At 38.8% G+C, this 17,834-nt stretch overlaps 1 protein-coding gene across 1 annotated transcript in view; it reads left to right on the forward strand.

The window, feature by feature from the left end:
* The window catches only part of HOMER1 (homer scaffold protein 1), an 88,590-nt gene extending 71,718 nt beyond the window's left edge, over positions 1–16,872 (forward strand). Inside the window, exons 7-9 of the mRNA XM_086770271.1 lie at positions 7,082–7,192; positions 8,813–8,893; positions 14,232–16,872. Of these exons, the coding sequence (XP_086626397.1) occupies positions 7,082–7,192; positions 8,813–8,893; positions 14,232–14,420 (381 nt within the window). The 3' untranslated portion in view covers positions 14,421–16,872. The remainder of the gene's footprint in view (positions 1–7,081; positions 7,193–8,812; positions 8,894–14,231) is intronic.
* Positions 16,873–17,834: the final 962 nt, after the last annotated feature.

The raw sequence follows: 17,834 nt of genomic DNA on the forward strand, positions 1-17,834 counted from the left end.
AGATTCAACTCTTGATTAATAAATACAATTTACTAAAAAGATCGTCTCTTTTCAGACAGAGCAGGTGAATCAGGTTACAGTAGTTTTGTTTCCTGAAATCAAACGTGAGGTTTTTTTTTTTTTTTTTAATGTACGGTGAACTGAAGGCACAGTCTTTTTCTGTTTGCCTTTATTTGTTCTTAGAGCAGATTTGCATTTAGGACCCAAGACTATTTAATTATGGGTTGTTTGTTTGTTTTTTTTTTTCCCTGGGAATTCACTTTCACTGCATGTGTCATATGTAAGATTATAATTTTAAAAAAACCCAACAAAAAACACAACCAACCAAACTACTGTCACTCTGGGGAAGGAAAAAAAAAGTTTTCACTGAAGGGTTGATCCGTCATCCCATCCTTGTCTTTCTAAAAAACCTAAGAAAACCATTAAGATCTGTTTATCTGCAACTTACAAAAAGCATACTTCGGGGAGGCATGCCACAAAATCTTTATGTAGTCAAAGCTTCGTAGAATGATATATATCCTACAATTCCAAAACTCCATGGGAGAATGAGGATTAAAGGATGACATATCTGTACTGTGTTTGCTGTTGCATGTATTTCACGAGCTGGCCAGATAGCTGGGAAAAGTATTTGCTAATTAGACTACAGAGAAAGGAACATCCCCTGAAGTTAGTATTAACATTATCAGTTGCAAATAATAACGCATGTCTGAAGCTCAGAGCATCAATTTTAGTAAACTTCTTATATTTTCAAATATTCCTACTGCAGTTTCATTACTTTCTTCACAAAAATCAAGCAGATGATCGATTGTCCCTCTTTCATCTGTGTAGAAATGAGTAACTGTGGAAAACATTTTGATATTTCCATGGCTTGAGGCATCAGTGCCTACAGAGAAAAATGTGTCCTTTTCAGCAAAATCTTTAATTGTTTTCTCTTCTGAAAAAAATAATAGATTGTTGGTAATGCACAAAACTTCCCCTTGCCCCCAGGTTATCATTTCGTCTATGGGTAAATCTTGGAAAACTACAATAATTAATTTCCTGTCAGAAGTGATGTATATGAATCATACTACGGTGTGCTTTTTGTTCTTTCAGCAGCAGCCTTGAAAAGCAATTTTCCTTGTTTTCTGCGTTTTCACATTTCTTAGCACCAAAGATCTTTCTAGAGTTTTTTATTCTTGAAAGCTATACTGGAACTATTTTTATGATTGGCTTGTTTGCATGCTCTTGCATCTTACTGTACACCATGAAGAACTGCGAAACTTATTGTGCATAAAATATGTGAAACTTTGTGCAGTTATTCCTAGTTTTTCTGAGCCGGGCAACATAATTTCTCTTTTTCTTCTGGAAAGCAAAGGGCTCTTTCTTCCTTGTAGGAGGCTCATATTGAATAATTGATGGAATAATATTATCACAGTCAGTTACGATCCATTTAGGGGTGTAAGCAGCTAAAAATATGTAATTAATACTTAAATTCACTCTTGCAGGTGAGCACCCTACCTTTTCTGCACTGTGGCTGGGCTAGTAGACCTTGGATATTGCATTCCACAATAAATAGAAGGGATAAAAATACCTTTAGGAAACAACAAGTTAATAGTGCTAGGTATTTCAAATAGAGTACAGCTACACCGAAAATATATTCTAATCTGTCTTTTCTTCGCATTTCTGTAGCAGCTGAAGTAATTTCTGTGTGAAGTTTAGAAGGAATTTAATGATCTATTGATACTGAATTTAAGATGCTGAATAAAAACTGTTGTTGTCTGAGATCAGAAGTGTACAAATTTATCTGAAGAAAGTGGTTTGAAAAATTGAATCAACCTGCAGCAAGTGTAGCACAGATTCATTCAATCAATAATTGCCTGGGGAGGGTGACCACTCAAAATATTTCTGTCATTCCCACTACTTTGCCTCCGTATAACTGAAGTCTTTACTTGTAAAGTAGTTGTCTGTGTTGGGATTTGATGCAGTCTCCTCCCTTGTTTTTTGTTTTTTGGTTTTTTTTTTTTTTGTGGTTTGATTTGGTTTGCTTTCTTTGAGAGATTCTTCAGTCTTCCAAAGCTTTAGGCAGTCACTGCCTTAAGCTCACATCCTTTTTGTGTTATGGGGCCCAAAGCCTCACTCCTCCAGTTGTCCTAGCGTGTGCTGTCTGCTATAATGAAAACTTCTGCCTGGCATCCTCCTCTATTTATAGGCTGTTGACTCTAGATCAGAATTTCCAGAAAGCTCTAGAATGGCCTTTGCTGAGAAGGTCTAGGCTCTACTAGAACAAATTGCCTTGTTGTCTTATTTCAGCTGATCTATTTCTCATGGAAGTATGCAGTTAAGTATAATGACAGCCAAGAGTTAGCTTATTAAATAGCCACTAAAAAGCCCTTTCAGAATTTTTTTTCGCTGTGTGCTATCCTTACCTGGATGATAAATGCAAAATAAAGAAGCAGAGGCTAAAAACTATACTTTTTTTTTTCTTTTTTAGTCTTAAATACGAAGCCACAGTATTTACTTTTTTCAGATATGCAGTCGGTGCAGTCTTACGATAGCACAGTGGAATAATCTTGTTTAATCAGTTATTGTTCCAAGACTGTTCTTTCAGTCTGAATCCTCTACTGGAAACAAGGCTTAATCACAGGTACATTGCTCAATGTTGTGCAAAGGCTTGAATGATTGATTGAGCCTTGCTCTTAAACATGAAACACTGAAGGAGATGTCCCTGAAAATAGCACATGGGAGGGCTGGACTGCAGCATTTTAGTTTCCTTTTATGTCCCCATTCTGTGCATAATGCATAAACAATTATTTTTAATGATTTTTGGACCACTGGTCATGAGAAAAATGAATTCAATTTGAAACAAGGAAATAGAGCAACTAAATGGTGTTCAGATTTTTGCCTGCAGCTTTATCTTTTGTTACTTCTGTTTGCAATTGCATATTCTGTGTAATGCGTCATTTTCCAGCCCGTCTTACTCTACAGATTTTTTTTTTAAAGAGTCACAATATGATTTTTTTTTTATAGGTACATTCAAAAGGATAATTTCATGAAGATATTTGATGTCTTTTCAGATCTCCGTAGGAATGGGCATTTAAATAAGACTGTGGTTAAAGTAAACCCTTTTTTAAAATGTAATTTGTTCTTTTTTTCCAACTTACTGATTTTTCAACAAACAGTAAACAAAACAGTTGAACAAGGCATTCTTTTCTTGCATAAGTAGTAAGAATTGGATGTTTGCCTAGAGTAAAGCTGGACCAGAGTGAGACATCACAGCCCCTTTAGTGTTGGTAATTAATTGCCCTGCTGACGGCACTTGCCTCTGTTGGCAAGAAGGTTTGTGAGAGCTCTGCTTGCTTTGCTCAAGGAAAAGTAGCTGTGCTTGCTTAAGCAATTTCAATACGTGTCTTGAGTTAGTATGGACCAGAGCATACTGGGGAGCGTTTACATGAGCCCTGTGGCTGGTGGGCTGTTGCAGGAGGTGTTTTTGTCCAGCTGCAACACATACAGCCAAGAGCAGTAACATTTTATCCACCGCAGTTCAATCCACCAGCCTCCTTGGATTCCAGGCCTGCACCAACACAAGCATCCTCGCTGTGTCTACCAGCCCAGAGGAAACCATGTAGAGAACAATGGGGGTCCAAGTGCTTCCATAGTCACAGAATGAGACATCTCTGCACACCTCCTTCCAAGGCACTAGGTGCCAGGACAGAGGCGGTTTGAGGACCAAGTTTTCTTCTCTCTCTCCAGTTCAGGCTCTTTGTGTAAATGAGTATTCACTGTGCCAGTGCTTGGTAAGAGCCAGTGGGTGTTGCTCAGCATGACAGCTTTAAAAGAGATTTACCTTCTTGGAGGTTCCCATACAAAGTTGCAGCACAATGGGTGGGAGAGGGCCTGACCCTTGGTTCCCCTAACAACCTTAGCCCTTGGTTCACAGGGGCTTCCACCTCCAATTCAAGACTCAGTTCAGCAGAAAAGCTTGGAAATGTTTAAGAAGTTAAATATCAGAAGGGATGAAGGTGGACAAGGTGAGTGAGTTTGACAGTTCCAGCAAAAATTAGGAACCAGCTAGAGCTCTGCGTACACGCTCAATGTCAGAAATACAGGAACCTGCATGAAACTGTGGCAGCTCTGCTAGATAGTGAAGGGTTGTTGACTGGGCAAGACCCTGAGCAACCAAATGTGACTTCAAAATTGGCCATGTTTTGAGCTGAGGGCCTCGACCAGATGACCACCAGGGTCCCCTCCCAGCCTGTGCCTCTGTGATTCTTGCTGTATCTAGATGTCAGTACAGACATTTTCTAGGCATAGGTTTATCTTAGTTGATGTGTTCCAATTCTGCCTTTTTCTGTTTGTGTAACTGTAGTGGTAAATACTTTAACATGTGCAATTGGTAGCAGTCACAAGGAATCTAAATAGATATATTTTTGTGTAATTGAAGCAAATTGAGAAAATTATTTAATACTTCAGTTGTAATGCTCAATGGCATATAACACTGAGCAAACTGCTATTACCTTTTGCCATGAGCACTGATATTTCTTCTGGGACAATTCCAGCAAATAAGGTCATTCTTTGGGGTGGTGTGTGGGGTGTGTCGCGTTAGGAAGCTATATCCTTATCCTTTATTCCCCTTACCCCTCTCAAGAATTTGCTGTAATCTCAGTTCTCTCCATTTATAAACCTGATGTGCTGTGTTGGTTTTATTTAGTGAGGGGGGGCTATGGTGGCAGCTTCTGTAGGAAACTGGTAGAAGTTGTTTCCTCTTTGTCCAGTGGACTCGGCCAGGCCTAGGGTGGACCCGCTGCTGGCCAGGGCTGAGCCAGTTGGTGGCAGGATGTTCCCTGATAATGCCTCTGTGATAATGTATTTGAGAAGGGGAAAAACAGAAAAAAAAAAAAGAGAAAAGGGAAGATGTGACAAAGCTGAAGCAGGCATCACCCTCTGGCCTCCTGCTGGGGGGCCGGCTGGGCCTGACTCGGCCCAGCCCGGCTGCAAGAAGTGGGGAGGAGATGAGATGTGAAGAGAACCTGAGAGGCGTCTGCCTGAGCCAGTTGTGAAGAATTTCTTGTGAGAGGAACGGCTGCAGACGCCAAGGTCAGTGAAGAAGGAGGGGGAGGAGTAATGCGACTCCTGGCCAGAATTCCCCTGCAGCCCGTGGTGCAGCCCATGGTGAGGCCGGCTGTGCCCCTGCAGCCCATGGAGGCCCACGGAGGAGCAGAGATCCCCCTGCAGCCTGGGGAGGACCCCATGATGGAGCAGGGGAGGAATGTGAGGAGTTCTTCCCCCGAGGAGGAAGGAGCAGTATAAAGCAACGTGTGATGAACTGACCGAAACCCCCATTCCCTCTTCCCTCCCTGTGCTGCTCGGGGCGGGGACGGTGGTAGAGATAATGTTAAGCCCAGAAGGAGGGAGGGGTGGGAGGAAGTTACTTTGTTCTCTTTCTTATTATTCTGCTTTTGTTTTAATAATAAATAAATAGTTTTTCTCCAGTCGAATCTGCCCTTAACGTTAACTTTAAGGATCTCTCCCTGTCCTTATCTCAAACCTTGAGCCTTTTTCTGTTGTATTATCTCTCCCTGTTCCCTTGGAGGGTGGGGGGAGTGAGCGAGAGACTGCATAGTTTGGTCTTGAGCAGGGCTAAACTATGATATGCAAAAATGATGTGTAATCTCAATTTTCCAGTAGAAGGAACTAGACTCGTCATGGCTGTTACTGAGAGGAAGTTCATCCCCTGTGAGTCAGAAAGGAGAAGTTGTTAGGGATTTTGTTTTAATTTTCTTATATGTCATCTTGGCTTTCCTTTGACTTCTCTCTGCACGCAGAAATCTACCTTTTGAGCCTACAAATAGTTGAGAGTCTGAAATTACTGACATCACAGTTGCTTCACTTAGCTAGACTACATTGGTGCTAGAGGGCACCAATCTCGATTCCTCGAGTGTTCATTTATCTAAGAAATAAAATTGTCCTGGAGAATGCCTGCCCTCTGTCTAACGGCTACTTCTCCAAGAAAGGTAAAGGGCATTGAAGAATTTCATTGAAGAATTGAGCAGCACTTTGTTCAAAGGAGTTTTTGGGCCAGGTGTTTTAGTTACTATACGTACATGGTGCAGCTCTGTTGAAGACTGTATACCAAGATTGAGAGCCACATATCTTCTGGAAAAAAAAAAAAAAAGAGTTATTAGGGTTTAAATAGCATTTTTAATATTTTAACAGTTTGTTATTAAACAAAAAGGTTTTAGTGCACACAGACATACAGTGTGACAGTTCTCTAATATATTAATCTGTAATTTGAGAGGTACATGAACAAAGACTGTTCTGCTTAGACTGTAGCTGTATGGATTTTATTTCTTCAGTGCAGAAGTTACTTCATGACAACTGTTCTTCTGTGAATAGCAGGATATTAATATATCTTTGATTAAAAAAAATAAAATAAAAAGGGCATACTACTGCCAGGTCTCTTAACGTATCCAAGGGCAGATGGAGAGTGTTTGCTGTCTGCTAATAATGAGGAACTGTGAAATCCAAATTGTGCCATTAGCTGTTGGCTTTGTGATTGAAAGATAAGATTCGAAAACTAGTGGAAGTAAGAAGTTGGCAACTGTACCTTGGTGGCTGAGTGTCTGCTATTACGCTGTTGATGCCAAGTCAGAAGTTGAGGCTGTGAAATGTTAATTGGCTTGCGAGGAGGTGTGTGAGCATTGTAGCTTAGTTGATTAAGATGGTGCAACATTAAAAAGTGTCAGATGGACAGGTTAGTTACACAGACAGATCTGTGCTTCATCGTCTAGCCATTACTGTTCCTGAAATGGTAATTCAGCTTCTTTCATAGAGTTTTCAATAATTGCTAAGCATAACTTTTAATTAATGTTCTTTTCAGCCTGCAACATATTAAATTCATGGCTTTCAAGAAGTCATAGCAACCATTTTATGTTAAATGATTTGTTAAGAAACTTTATGCTAACTTCATAAGAACACCTTCACCGTTTTAAGTCACCCAGAGCTAAGGGGATATTTCAAATGCAGCTATTAATGCAAAGAAGTAATAGTACTTTCAGTGTGTTGAAATTAATTCTGTCTGTGTTGCTCCTACTTATTTCAACAGGTGACTGAGCTTGAGTGTGTGAGCAGTCAAGCCAATGCAGTCCACACACATAAAACAGAATTAAACCAGACAATACAGGAGTTAGAGTCAACACTGAAGAAAAAAGAAGAGGTATTTGCTAACATTTATTCTTGGATTTACTGTTATGTCATTTCTAAAGGCTTTCAATATTAAGTTCATGGGGGCTGATAAATACTGTATTATTTCCTATAGATGTTATGAAGTAAAATCTTTTTCAGCTTCTTTGAAATTACTGATTTTTTTCCCTGTGTGTAATTACATCAGTCCAATATAGAGCTGGGTATCTGAACAACAAAAAATGGTATCAACGTTTTCTTGTTTGCCTTTGCCAGGCATTTCTGTTTGCAAAAGTAAGTCATAAGTGATTTCCACAGAGCAGTCATCACACTGATGCAGTCCAAATTCACTAAGAAGGGAAGCTTTCCTTGTTCTGGAGAATAGAGTCTGGAACACGTAATAGATCAATGCCTTTTTCAAGCCAGTCTGTTTTTCAGGCTATGTTAATATAGCTGACTTTTATGATCCCTAAGATCAACCCTTTCCTTAAACACATGCCAATCTCCCAGCCTGAAACTTGATGATATTTATTGTGCCAGCTGCCCTGGGCTGGACCAGCAGCAAGAACATAAAAGGAATTGGAGTAACACCTGCACTGGCATGGGTCCTAGAGGAGACCAGATTTGTGCCACGGAATGATCGAGATCACCCCTTTGCAGATCACCTCGTGTAAGACCCAATCCCTTCAGCCCTCCGTGACAGACATAGTGGGCGCTGGTGTGCGTGTCTGATAGGGCAGTGTGTCTTGCGGGGCCTTGCCTCCAGCTGGGCATTTGTTAGATGTTTCCAAGGAGGATGCAGGAGAGGCACAGTAGTTACAGAATACCCTCCCAACATGCAACAAAGCTTTTTCCAAATTTCCTCTTAAGAGATTAGCCTCACCTTGGTGATGTTTCCCATTTGGTGCCCATTCACTTCTGAATTATGCTGAGCTGTTGGTTGTAAAGAGCTCTTTCCGAAATGAGTTGTGGGAGGTGAATATGCCCTTCTGCAGAAAAGTACTTAATAGTTTTAAGGTTGATACCTTTTAGTTTCATTAACTCTTTCTGTTCTTGTCTCCTGAAAGTACGCTAAGAAAATGTTTCTCTTCTGTTCATTATTTTATCTATATTTGTTATTTTTACACCTTATTACTTTCTTCTTGCTAAATTAAAGACATTAGTTATTTTAGACTCATTTTACAGAAATATATTGTCAAAATAGGCATTTTTTTTATGCTCAGCCCTGCTGCTGGTGGCATAATAAATGGCTCACATATGAAATTTGAATTTTTCTCTTCAAAGAATGGAGAGGGATAGATTATAACAGAATCTAAAGTATACAATTGTTTTCCTAATTGCAAGGACCCTTAATATTCCAGGAAAAAAAAAAATACTTTGACTCTTTTGTGTGGGAGAGGAAAACTTGGACTTTTATGAAAGAAAATGCTTATCTGTATTGTTGTTTATTTGCAATGGAATTGCTGTTTTGGGATTGTGACCAGGAGTATTGAGAGCAAGGCTTTAACTTCATGTGCTGTGATGGGCAGCAGCCAACTGCCAGTTTTGGTATCATTCCAATGGCTTGCTCAGGAGAGGAAGCGGTAGCCAGCTTAGCTGCACTGAGGCCAAGTCAGGTAGCATGTTGCTAGCAAGGTTATTTCTTCTCCCTTAGGAAATAGAAGGATTGAAACAAGAAATCGACAATGCCAGAGAGCTCCAGGCACAGAGGGATTCTCTGACCCAGAAGTTACAGGTGAGCTACAATGCATCATCTTAATTTAGAGAGAAGGGAAAAATTATCATCAAGTGCACAGTTCGCATCAGCAACTTGTGCTTTATTCACTGAAGGTGCCACATAAATATGTAAGTTAGACTGCATTGTGAAGTGGTGGGTTGGGATGATCTCTAGGAATTTGTATCAGAATTTCTACCTGCTCTAAGTTGCTGGTTTTACCCTAGGGAACAGATCCAAATTTCATTTACAAGTTCATACAGTACTGTCAGGCTAGCAGATGTCCTGCATCGATACATGTCCTGAGCAGTTCTGGTCTCATTTTCACTGTAGTGTCTTCCCATAGGTCTTGTGTGCCACTAAAACTGTCAGGCTGTGTATCCTCAGGTTGGGAGGAGTTTGTATTCAGCTTTTAAAGGTGCCCTGAGAAAGTAAAGGTTAAAGCATGCGTAGTGTACTAGCAAGTAGTGTGTACTTCTTGTGTAGTACAGACTTTAAAAACACTCTTCGACGTTTTCTTGGAATTCTTTAGAATCATTGTGTTTTTATTGGGTTTTCTGGGTTGTTTCTTTATTACATGTAAAGCCAGGTATCACAGCCTACCAGAGTCAGTGTGCCCTTAGTATATCCTCTCTTACTACATCCTGTCCTTCTGTCGCTGGGCTGACCAGCAAGCACATACCCACCTCCCTTGTGAAACCTGCCTTCTGAATGAGGCTGACCCAAAGCTTAGCTGGCTTAAACTCTGAATTCAAACTTCAGAGTTTTGATAGGACTGGAAACTCAGTCATTAAATAGTTCCAAATCCAGCATGCTGAAAGGTGACCCTCACTCTTCTGTGGCTCAGCACACAAGTTCATGCTGAAGGCAAGCCCATCAGGCTAGCCACAGCTTAAAAACCATTAATCAGGTATTCTTTGAAATGCATTACATGAATTGGAGCTTAGGTGAATCTCATTTTAACCTACAGAATAAACTACGTAAGAACAAAATTAGTTTATTCATTTTCCCCCATTCTTAAGTTAAATTATTTGGAAAAAGTATGTTATTACTTTGAACAATCTTTAAAGATTGTTTTGAACATACCTGAACTTGCATGTCCCACTATTTCCAAAATCGTTGCTGGCTTTGGGCTAAAAATGGGAGTTCTCATCTGAAAAGGAGCTTATCTGAGAAACTCAAAAGGCAGATTATAATGAAAGTTGGAAATTTTTCTAGCAGTAGCATATGCAATAATTTCAGTGTATGATCATATGAAAAGTAATAATGAGCCAGGAATAAGCTATCCTTAGCAAGCAGAATTATGAGACACGAATGAGATGAAAGATTAGAAAATGCTAAGTTTTTATTTAAATTTGTACTTTATGAAAAGTCAGTAGCTTCCTTTTGGTATATTTATATCTTTAGTAACCAAACGGATATATTGTGTATGTAAGTCCATACCTCACATTGTAGGTGATCAGTTTCTGAAAATAGTTCTTTGTGGTTCTGTCCAAGTATCTTCAAAGCTCTCTTAGGATCTGAGTTAAAAGTTGCCTTTCTTAAGCTTAAAGCTTATTACTGACCTGATGCAGCCCATCTAAAAGATCTTGAGTACTTTGCTTTGCTATAATCATCCTGCTTTCGTTACACTAGCCTTCTCTGAGCCACTTCATCCTACATCTGTGACGTCAGTGAAATGGTGTTTTCTTCTGTAGCTCCAGATTAACCATCTCACATCTGTTCACTTAGTTGACTCATCATCTGTTTTCAGGTTGATTGTCTCCAGGGTCTGTATCTGTTCATCTCAGTCTTTTTCCTTCTGCTTTATTTTTCCCCTCCTGTGCTTGCAAGTGAATTATGTAACTCTAAAATATTTTGGAGTATAGCCTGTATGAAAAATGCTATACAAAGAAATGAATATTTCAAAGATGTATTGCATTTTTGACATACTCGTATCAGGGAATGAGTTAGAAATCCATCATAGGCAAATTCCAGTGGAGAGCAGCATGTTACCGCTGTGAAGGGTAAGTATTGGGGCCCTTGTTACTTAATAATTTCATTAGCGATGTAGTGAAACTTGTCAATGAGTCATGATCAGTGTGACTCTCACAGTAAGTCAGGATATCTTTATTACTATGGCTAATTCCTAAATACAGCTGTTGTGTGTGGTTTGAATATTTTATTTGGATCTTTGCACTGAATTCCACAAAATATTATTGCATTGCAAACAACAAACATAATTTGTTACTAATTTATTTCTTTTCTGAAAGAAAACAGTATATAAGAAATTATTGTGTCCACTGTAAGAAGAGCTTGAAAAAACAGTGTAAAATACATCCTGTAAAAGGCCTAAATGTATCAGAAGAGTCAGTTTATTGTTAGACAAGATTAACTGCAAATAAAGTGAAATGACACAAGTAAAGGAATAGATTACATTACATGGACACCTCTCCACTTCTTCCAATCAAGAAGCAACAGTTTTGAGGTAGACTGATTTGAAAGAGGAAACTGCACATGGGCTGGACATAAATGCAATAATACTGTATTAACATAAATGCAATAATGTTGCAACAGTCTTTAATACTAATCTAGGGTAAGTATGTGTAAGGATCAAATCTAAAATTTGGGAAGAAGTATCTTCCAGAAATTAAAAGCAATATGTACCAGTGTATTTCAGTTGTTCTACTTCCCATACATCATTAAATATGTTAAGTATAAGTTAGGGAAAATAAAACAGGAGGAAGAGTGGGAGAAAGTATATCTGAGGAAATGTTTGGCAAGCTAAAGGTATATGGATTAGGAAAGAGATGTCAAGAATGGAATTTAAATAAAATACGCGAGCTGGCAATTCAAACAAAAGAAGGGAGCTCTCCTTGTTTGAAGAGATATAGAGCAAGGACTAGCAACAGAGATTTAGCCTTTTGCTAAATATGGATGGAAGTTCCTACATCTAAGATAAAGCTTTTAGTGGTGCTCCCAGCTCACAGCAGAACAACTCCTCAGTTTAAGAGCATCTGACAAGGGCCTGAAAGATGATCTTCAGTGCTAGATCCAGGCAAATGAGATGCTCTTCAGGCCCACATATCACAAAATAAACCCATATATGTATTTATGGACTTGTTCCAAAGTGGTCCCTTTCATCCCTGGCTTGCCTACTTACAGAAATTCATTATCTCTGGGGTAAGAGCAGTGGCAAGGATATTTCCTAGAGCACACATGTTTGGTGAGTAGAAGAGCAGCAGTGACAGGAGAAGCAGGACATATGAGCAAACGTGGAAAAAAACAGCAATCAGTTTTATGTGAGCTAAAGAAAGGAATGCTTCATTCCTGCAGAGTTGAGAGGACCTTGAATTTCACTTTCTGTCCTGTCCTGCAGTCACTTGGCCTCAGAGGATCTTGAACCCTTGCAGTCACTACACCCGGTTGTGCTTGTCAGTGCTTGGTTTGGAGGACAGGAGCAGGCCCGATGAAGGAGAGGGTATGGCTGGGTTATAATCAGTTAGCTGGTTCATTTACAGGAGCTGTGGGATAGCTATCACTACATAAGCGTGTATGTATTTTCATTTACAGTGTTTCTACAAATAATCTTTTCAGTTAGCTTCCTTTAGTGCTTTGACAACTACGTTGTTCACTGTTAACCACATCAAACTAATTCTTGTCTTGGTCCTGGCAGCAAGGGGTAATTCCTGCTCTCAGCTGTGCTGTTCAAGACCAGTGCCTGAAACGCCGTAATTTTTAATTTGTCCACTTACAAAAAAGAAGTAAGGCAGTTATTCCAGTTCAGCTTGGGTGTAACTCTTGGCTACACAAGCGGTCACAGTTATGAGGGGATCAGTTTCCCAAGGCTCTGCCTTCTCCCCCGGCACCGCTGCAGGGTTCCCACAGCTTTCCCCCACTGTGGAGGCTGGGAGATGCAACTTAGCACGGGACAAATCACCCCATCCCTCCTCTGGCCAGGGCTGCGGCAATGTGTCTTGGGCCTTGACACAAGGCTGCCATTTTATACCTGTTACTCTTGACTGCACAAAAACATGCTCCGTATGGGTCAGGCTGTTTCTTATGTTTAGCTGAGATCTCTCCAATGTAAACATGAGTATGTTTGTTAGCTTTGAGGGAGACAGAAGAATCATAACAAAAACAATGGAGAGTGGGAGGGCAAAAAGAGGAGTCGCCTGTGCTGGGAGCAGTAGCTGCTGCCAAATCATTCTCCTTATGGCTGTGTGGAACTAGTTGTTGTAAAAACTCAGAGCAGGCATGTTAAAGCTGTGTGACACAAAGCCGCTGTAGAGGGAAGTGGTGTTGAAAAAAAATGTTAATACATGTAAATACGAATTCAGTATGCACTTTTCCAGAGAGTACCTGCACTGAGTGTGTGGTGTACTAAATACACTGTCCCTGTGCTGCCTTTGAAAGTGCTGTTCATAACTGAAAGTACAAAATTTAGCATGAATTTACAAGATGTCCAGCGAATGGGACAAATAACAATGTGCTGTTCCAGGCCCACGTGACTGCTGTATTAGTAATTTGATAGGAGAGGGGGCACCCCGCTTGCACAAAGCTGAGTAGCCGTGACCCCCTCCCCTGCCAGGTGCAAGGCAGAGCTGTGAGGGCTCCCAGTGGGCTGGGACCAGGGGCTTCTCATCCTGGTGAATGCCAGCTGAGCTTGCTCAGGGTCATATCCCCTCAGCTGTGTGTAACATGCCACCGCTTTGCTGTTCCCGCCCACTGTGTGGAAACGGCTTGCCCGTACGGCACTGATGTCTCGAACACTTTTCCCTGCTCCTGCAGCTGCACTACCATGGGGTTTGCAGGTGGGTGCACTTGCTGGTTTAAATTTGTTACAATCAATGCCACCTTGACATCAATCTTGCTAGTTTATGTTTCTGTCTTAATTTTCAGGGTGAAAAGGCCTATAATGTGGGACTGAGTAGTACCGAGTAGTATTCTGGATGAGTTTCTGTATAAGACCGTTTAATGGGGGCTATGTCCTTGAGCAATTAATGTAGTCTAAATCGGGGAATACTTGAACTTAAGTAAACCTTTGAGAAGCTGTTTTCAGTAGGTGGCACATTTCTGAATGATAGAAGCAATAACTTACCGGAAGAAGTGTATCACATGTGTTGTTCACTGACTAAATTTTATCCCTTTCAAAAAATTTCTGCCCTTCAGGTGAATTACTGGGAAAATGGAGAAAGTGGTAGTACGTACACAATCGTAATAACAATTTGGGTTCTGTTTTTGCCTAAGTGAAAGCTGTAAAAGGTCACAAATTGTTTTAAAAACCAGTCAACAAAAATAGCGCATGAATACCGGCAGGAGGTTAGACTGCTTTCTGTTTGCAAACGTCACATTAACATGTTATGTATTTTCTCTGAAGGAAGTAGAAATTCGAAACAAAGACCTGGAAGGCCAGCTGTCTGATCTAGAGCAACGTCTGGAGAAAAGTCAGAATGAGCAAGAAGCTTTTCGCAATAACTTGAAGACACTTTTAGAAATTCTTGATGGAAAAATATTTGAACTAACAGAGTTACGTGATAACTTGGCCAAGCTAATAGAATGCAGCTAAAGAAAATGGGATTTCAGTGCCAATCAGCTTAAAGATGCACTGTCTCTCTTCATAGGACTGTGTTGGGCTCTGCATCAAAGTTGCACAAAATTAGAAAATGCTCCTCTGAGAGGGCTTGTTTTAAATTTGAGTCATATTTCAATGTAAAATTTAGAACTCAGCTTGTAGCTAGTTGGAAGAAAAAAACAACAAACAAAAAAAAACTTGAATTACAAATTACCTCCTTGTACATTATTGGCCATAGATAACTTGAAAGATATTAACAGTAATTGAATGCAATCCTTTTCTAATTATCAGTGATGGAAGAATTAGCAGTGTCCCAGGTCACATCCCCTTTTTGTGATACAAACAATATAGGTTATCTGCTGTTTTATTTATTTAAGATATTTAATTACTGTGTTTTGTGCAAGAACTGAGTGATGACAGCCCTGTATTTTGTTCTTAATAATTTCTCAGGATACTTTGCACTGTGGAAAAGCAGTGCCGTTACCAATTTATTCTTGCCAGGAGTGAGAGAGAGTTGCATCTTTAATTGAAAAAAAGTTACTATAACTGCTTGTATAAAGTTTTTCCTTTTGGGGTTTTTTTGTTTGTTTGATTGGTTGTTTTTTTTTTTTTTGTTTTATATATATATATATATATATATAGACTGGAAGATACCGTATTTCTTTATGGAGCTTACTCTGGTGTTCTACAATATTGTCCAATGTAAGGTTTACTTTTTCATATGAATTCCATGTAATTACAGTGAGATACTATCTTCCACTTCACTATATTTTGAAGCCAACCAATGATGGAAGGTGAGTTGCCCAGGAAAACAAAAAGGCAAAAAACCCTGAGAATTTTAAATGTAAAAATTGACATGCACAGATAACAAGGAGTAGCCAGTCGTTTGTTTTCTGGCCTAGATACATATATCAAATATGTATGTTCAATTAACTGTTAACCTGTTCTGCAGGAGACTTTCTCAGAATGTTACATGAATTTCAGGTTTTGTGAATAATGGCTTATGGGGAGCATGGTTTTATTACAGATTGCATTAAGGGCATAGAACTATTGCAAGGGATAACGTGTACACTGAACTTATCCAGCCAAGAAAGCTGTTTATAGAAGTTTTGTTGTCATAGCAAATTGAAATGGAGACATGTTTACTCTTTTATGGGTCTTCATATCACATCTTTATTGAAACTACACCAGGCAATATTCTGAACTGTTAACTAAATGTTTAAAAACAGGAAATTGAATTCAATTATCCTCAGTCAGCAGGTTTTAAAGTTGTTTTGATGTAATTTTAACAGACTTTTGGCAAACACACATTTCTTTATATAACAGATTTATTTAAAAAAAAAAAACACCTCTTTGAAAGGTAAGCCAAGTGTCATGTGTCTTGCATCAAAGTACATTCTTGCCATAAATTGCTTGTAATGTTGAAGAGGGCTTTTTTAAAATGTATGAGTGAGTGTCAGACTTCAGAGTTGAAAGACGCATGGACCTTTGTTTGCTCCCCAAATTAATTTGAATGTTAAACATGAAATCTAGCTGCTTATTAAATTTGTACAACACAATTTTCTCCACTTAGAGACTGCTATTCAAAACTAGAAAAGATAAGTTTGTTTTCATGTGTGTACTGTGTGTATATACCATATAATACACACAGGTTCTAATTTATATTAGAAATACATTTCTAATTTATGTTAGAAATACTTTATTTCTAAAATAAGTTTTCTTCCTTTACCAGTGATTTGTCAGGTCTCCCTTGAGTAGTCAGGAAAATGGTTTAGATCGAATGCTAAATCGTCTTGTATGATACGGTATGTAATGTACACAATGTCTAAGTTTTCTCCGTATTTTAGGTATTTTCTCATTTACATTATTTATTAAAGGGGTGGGGGGAGCTTGGTTCAGCGTGCTACTGGTTGAAAACTTTGTGGTGAGCTACATGTTTTTCATTCAGTGGATTTTAGACGGTGGTGTGTATATCTTCATCAGGTCCAGATGAGCAGATACTCGTTTTTAATTTACCTGGGGATGTTTGGGCCTGGTTCTCCTGTCACTTGAGCTGCTATAAACCAGATGTGTCCTTGATGTCATGTCAGCAACATTCAGTTGGCACATCATCTGTGGAAGTGCAAGGAGAATTTGGCCTATTTTTGCTCAGTGGACATAATAAGGATGAAGAAAGAATAAAAACACAGAAAGTTGATGATGGAATAAATGTAATATTATTTTTAATGATATTATTATTGACATTTTTAAAGATATGATGTCATTTACATGTGGGAAAATAGTGGACAGAAATATTTCCACTTAAATTTTGTGAATATGTGTGGTACATGAGTATTTCTATGTATACATACACACCACACATATGTATATACAGAACATGGAAAAATTTAGATGTGCACATTTTTAATATTTTCCTATTGAAATTAAATTTAAAATTGGAAATTGATATTTGAGAATTTCTTTTCTCATAGAGTAGATATGCTTCTTTTTTTTTAAATAACACAATTACTGAGGGCTGCACCTTTGAATTCCCAAAGAGTTGCCAAACATAAATGTGGGATAAGGTGGACATACGTGCACATATAAATAAAATCCTATTGCTAAAACCATTTTTAATGTTTATGTACAGTAGGTGAGTGTTTAGAAATTGTGACCTAAAGTTCATACTGGTGGCTGTTCCTACTGTAGCCTCTCCACTTCTGTTGTAAGACAAAAGTTTGCCCGTGTTTGAAACATTACTTCCCCAGAGGCAGGTATTAGACGTTTTTATCTGTCTTTGATGAAACTATGGGACTATGTATACCAGAAAATAGAGTTGAGTACTATAGCCTGAAAACATGGCCATGAACTTGCACTGGAGGGGAGAGCAGTCACATCGCGTATAACTTGCTATATGGCAACTACAGTCTTGTGGAAAAAAAAAAAAAACAAGCAAAAAGAATTACCAAAAAAACCTAACAGAAATAACGAACAAAACAACAAAAACAACAAAAAAAAAAGAGAAAAAATTAAAAATACTGGTTTTTATTTTGAAATACACTTGCTGTTCTCTGAAGAATGTACTTTTACGCTTTAATTTTTTCTTAAATCTTTTTCAAGTATGTGCAAGTGATAGCAGCAGCTACCTTAATCTTTCAGGTGCTACTGGATTTTGCATTAGTGTGTTAAGTTGTGAAATCCTGACTTTGACATGAACAATTTTTGTAAGTATATCCCCGTCTGGATAGTTAGTTTTTGGAGTGTCTTGTTCATAATCCATATGCCTCAGTGATCCAGAAATTGCATTTTTCTATGTGGACAAAGTAAAACGTGTGAATTAATCTGTCTGTTGCAGACTGGGAATTCCTTTTCCTGGCTAATATATGCAGGAAAGAGGAGAAGAAAATGAACTGATAAAGCAGAAGTGCT

Source organism: Chlamydotis macqueenii, chromosome Z (assembly GCF_036417535.1).
Source record: "Chlamydotis macqueenii isolate bChlMac1 chromosome Z, bChlMac1.mat, whole genome shotgun sequence".
NCBI classification, from domain to species: domain Eukaryota; kingdom Metazoa; phylum Chordata; class Aves; order Otidiformes; family Otididae; genus Chlamydotis; species Chlamydotis macqueenii.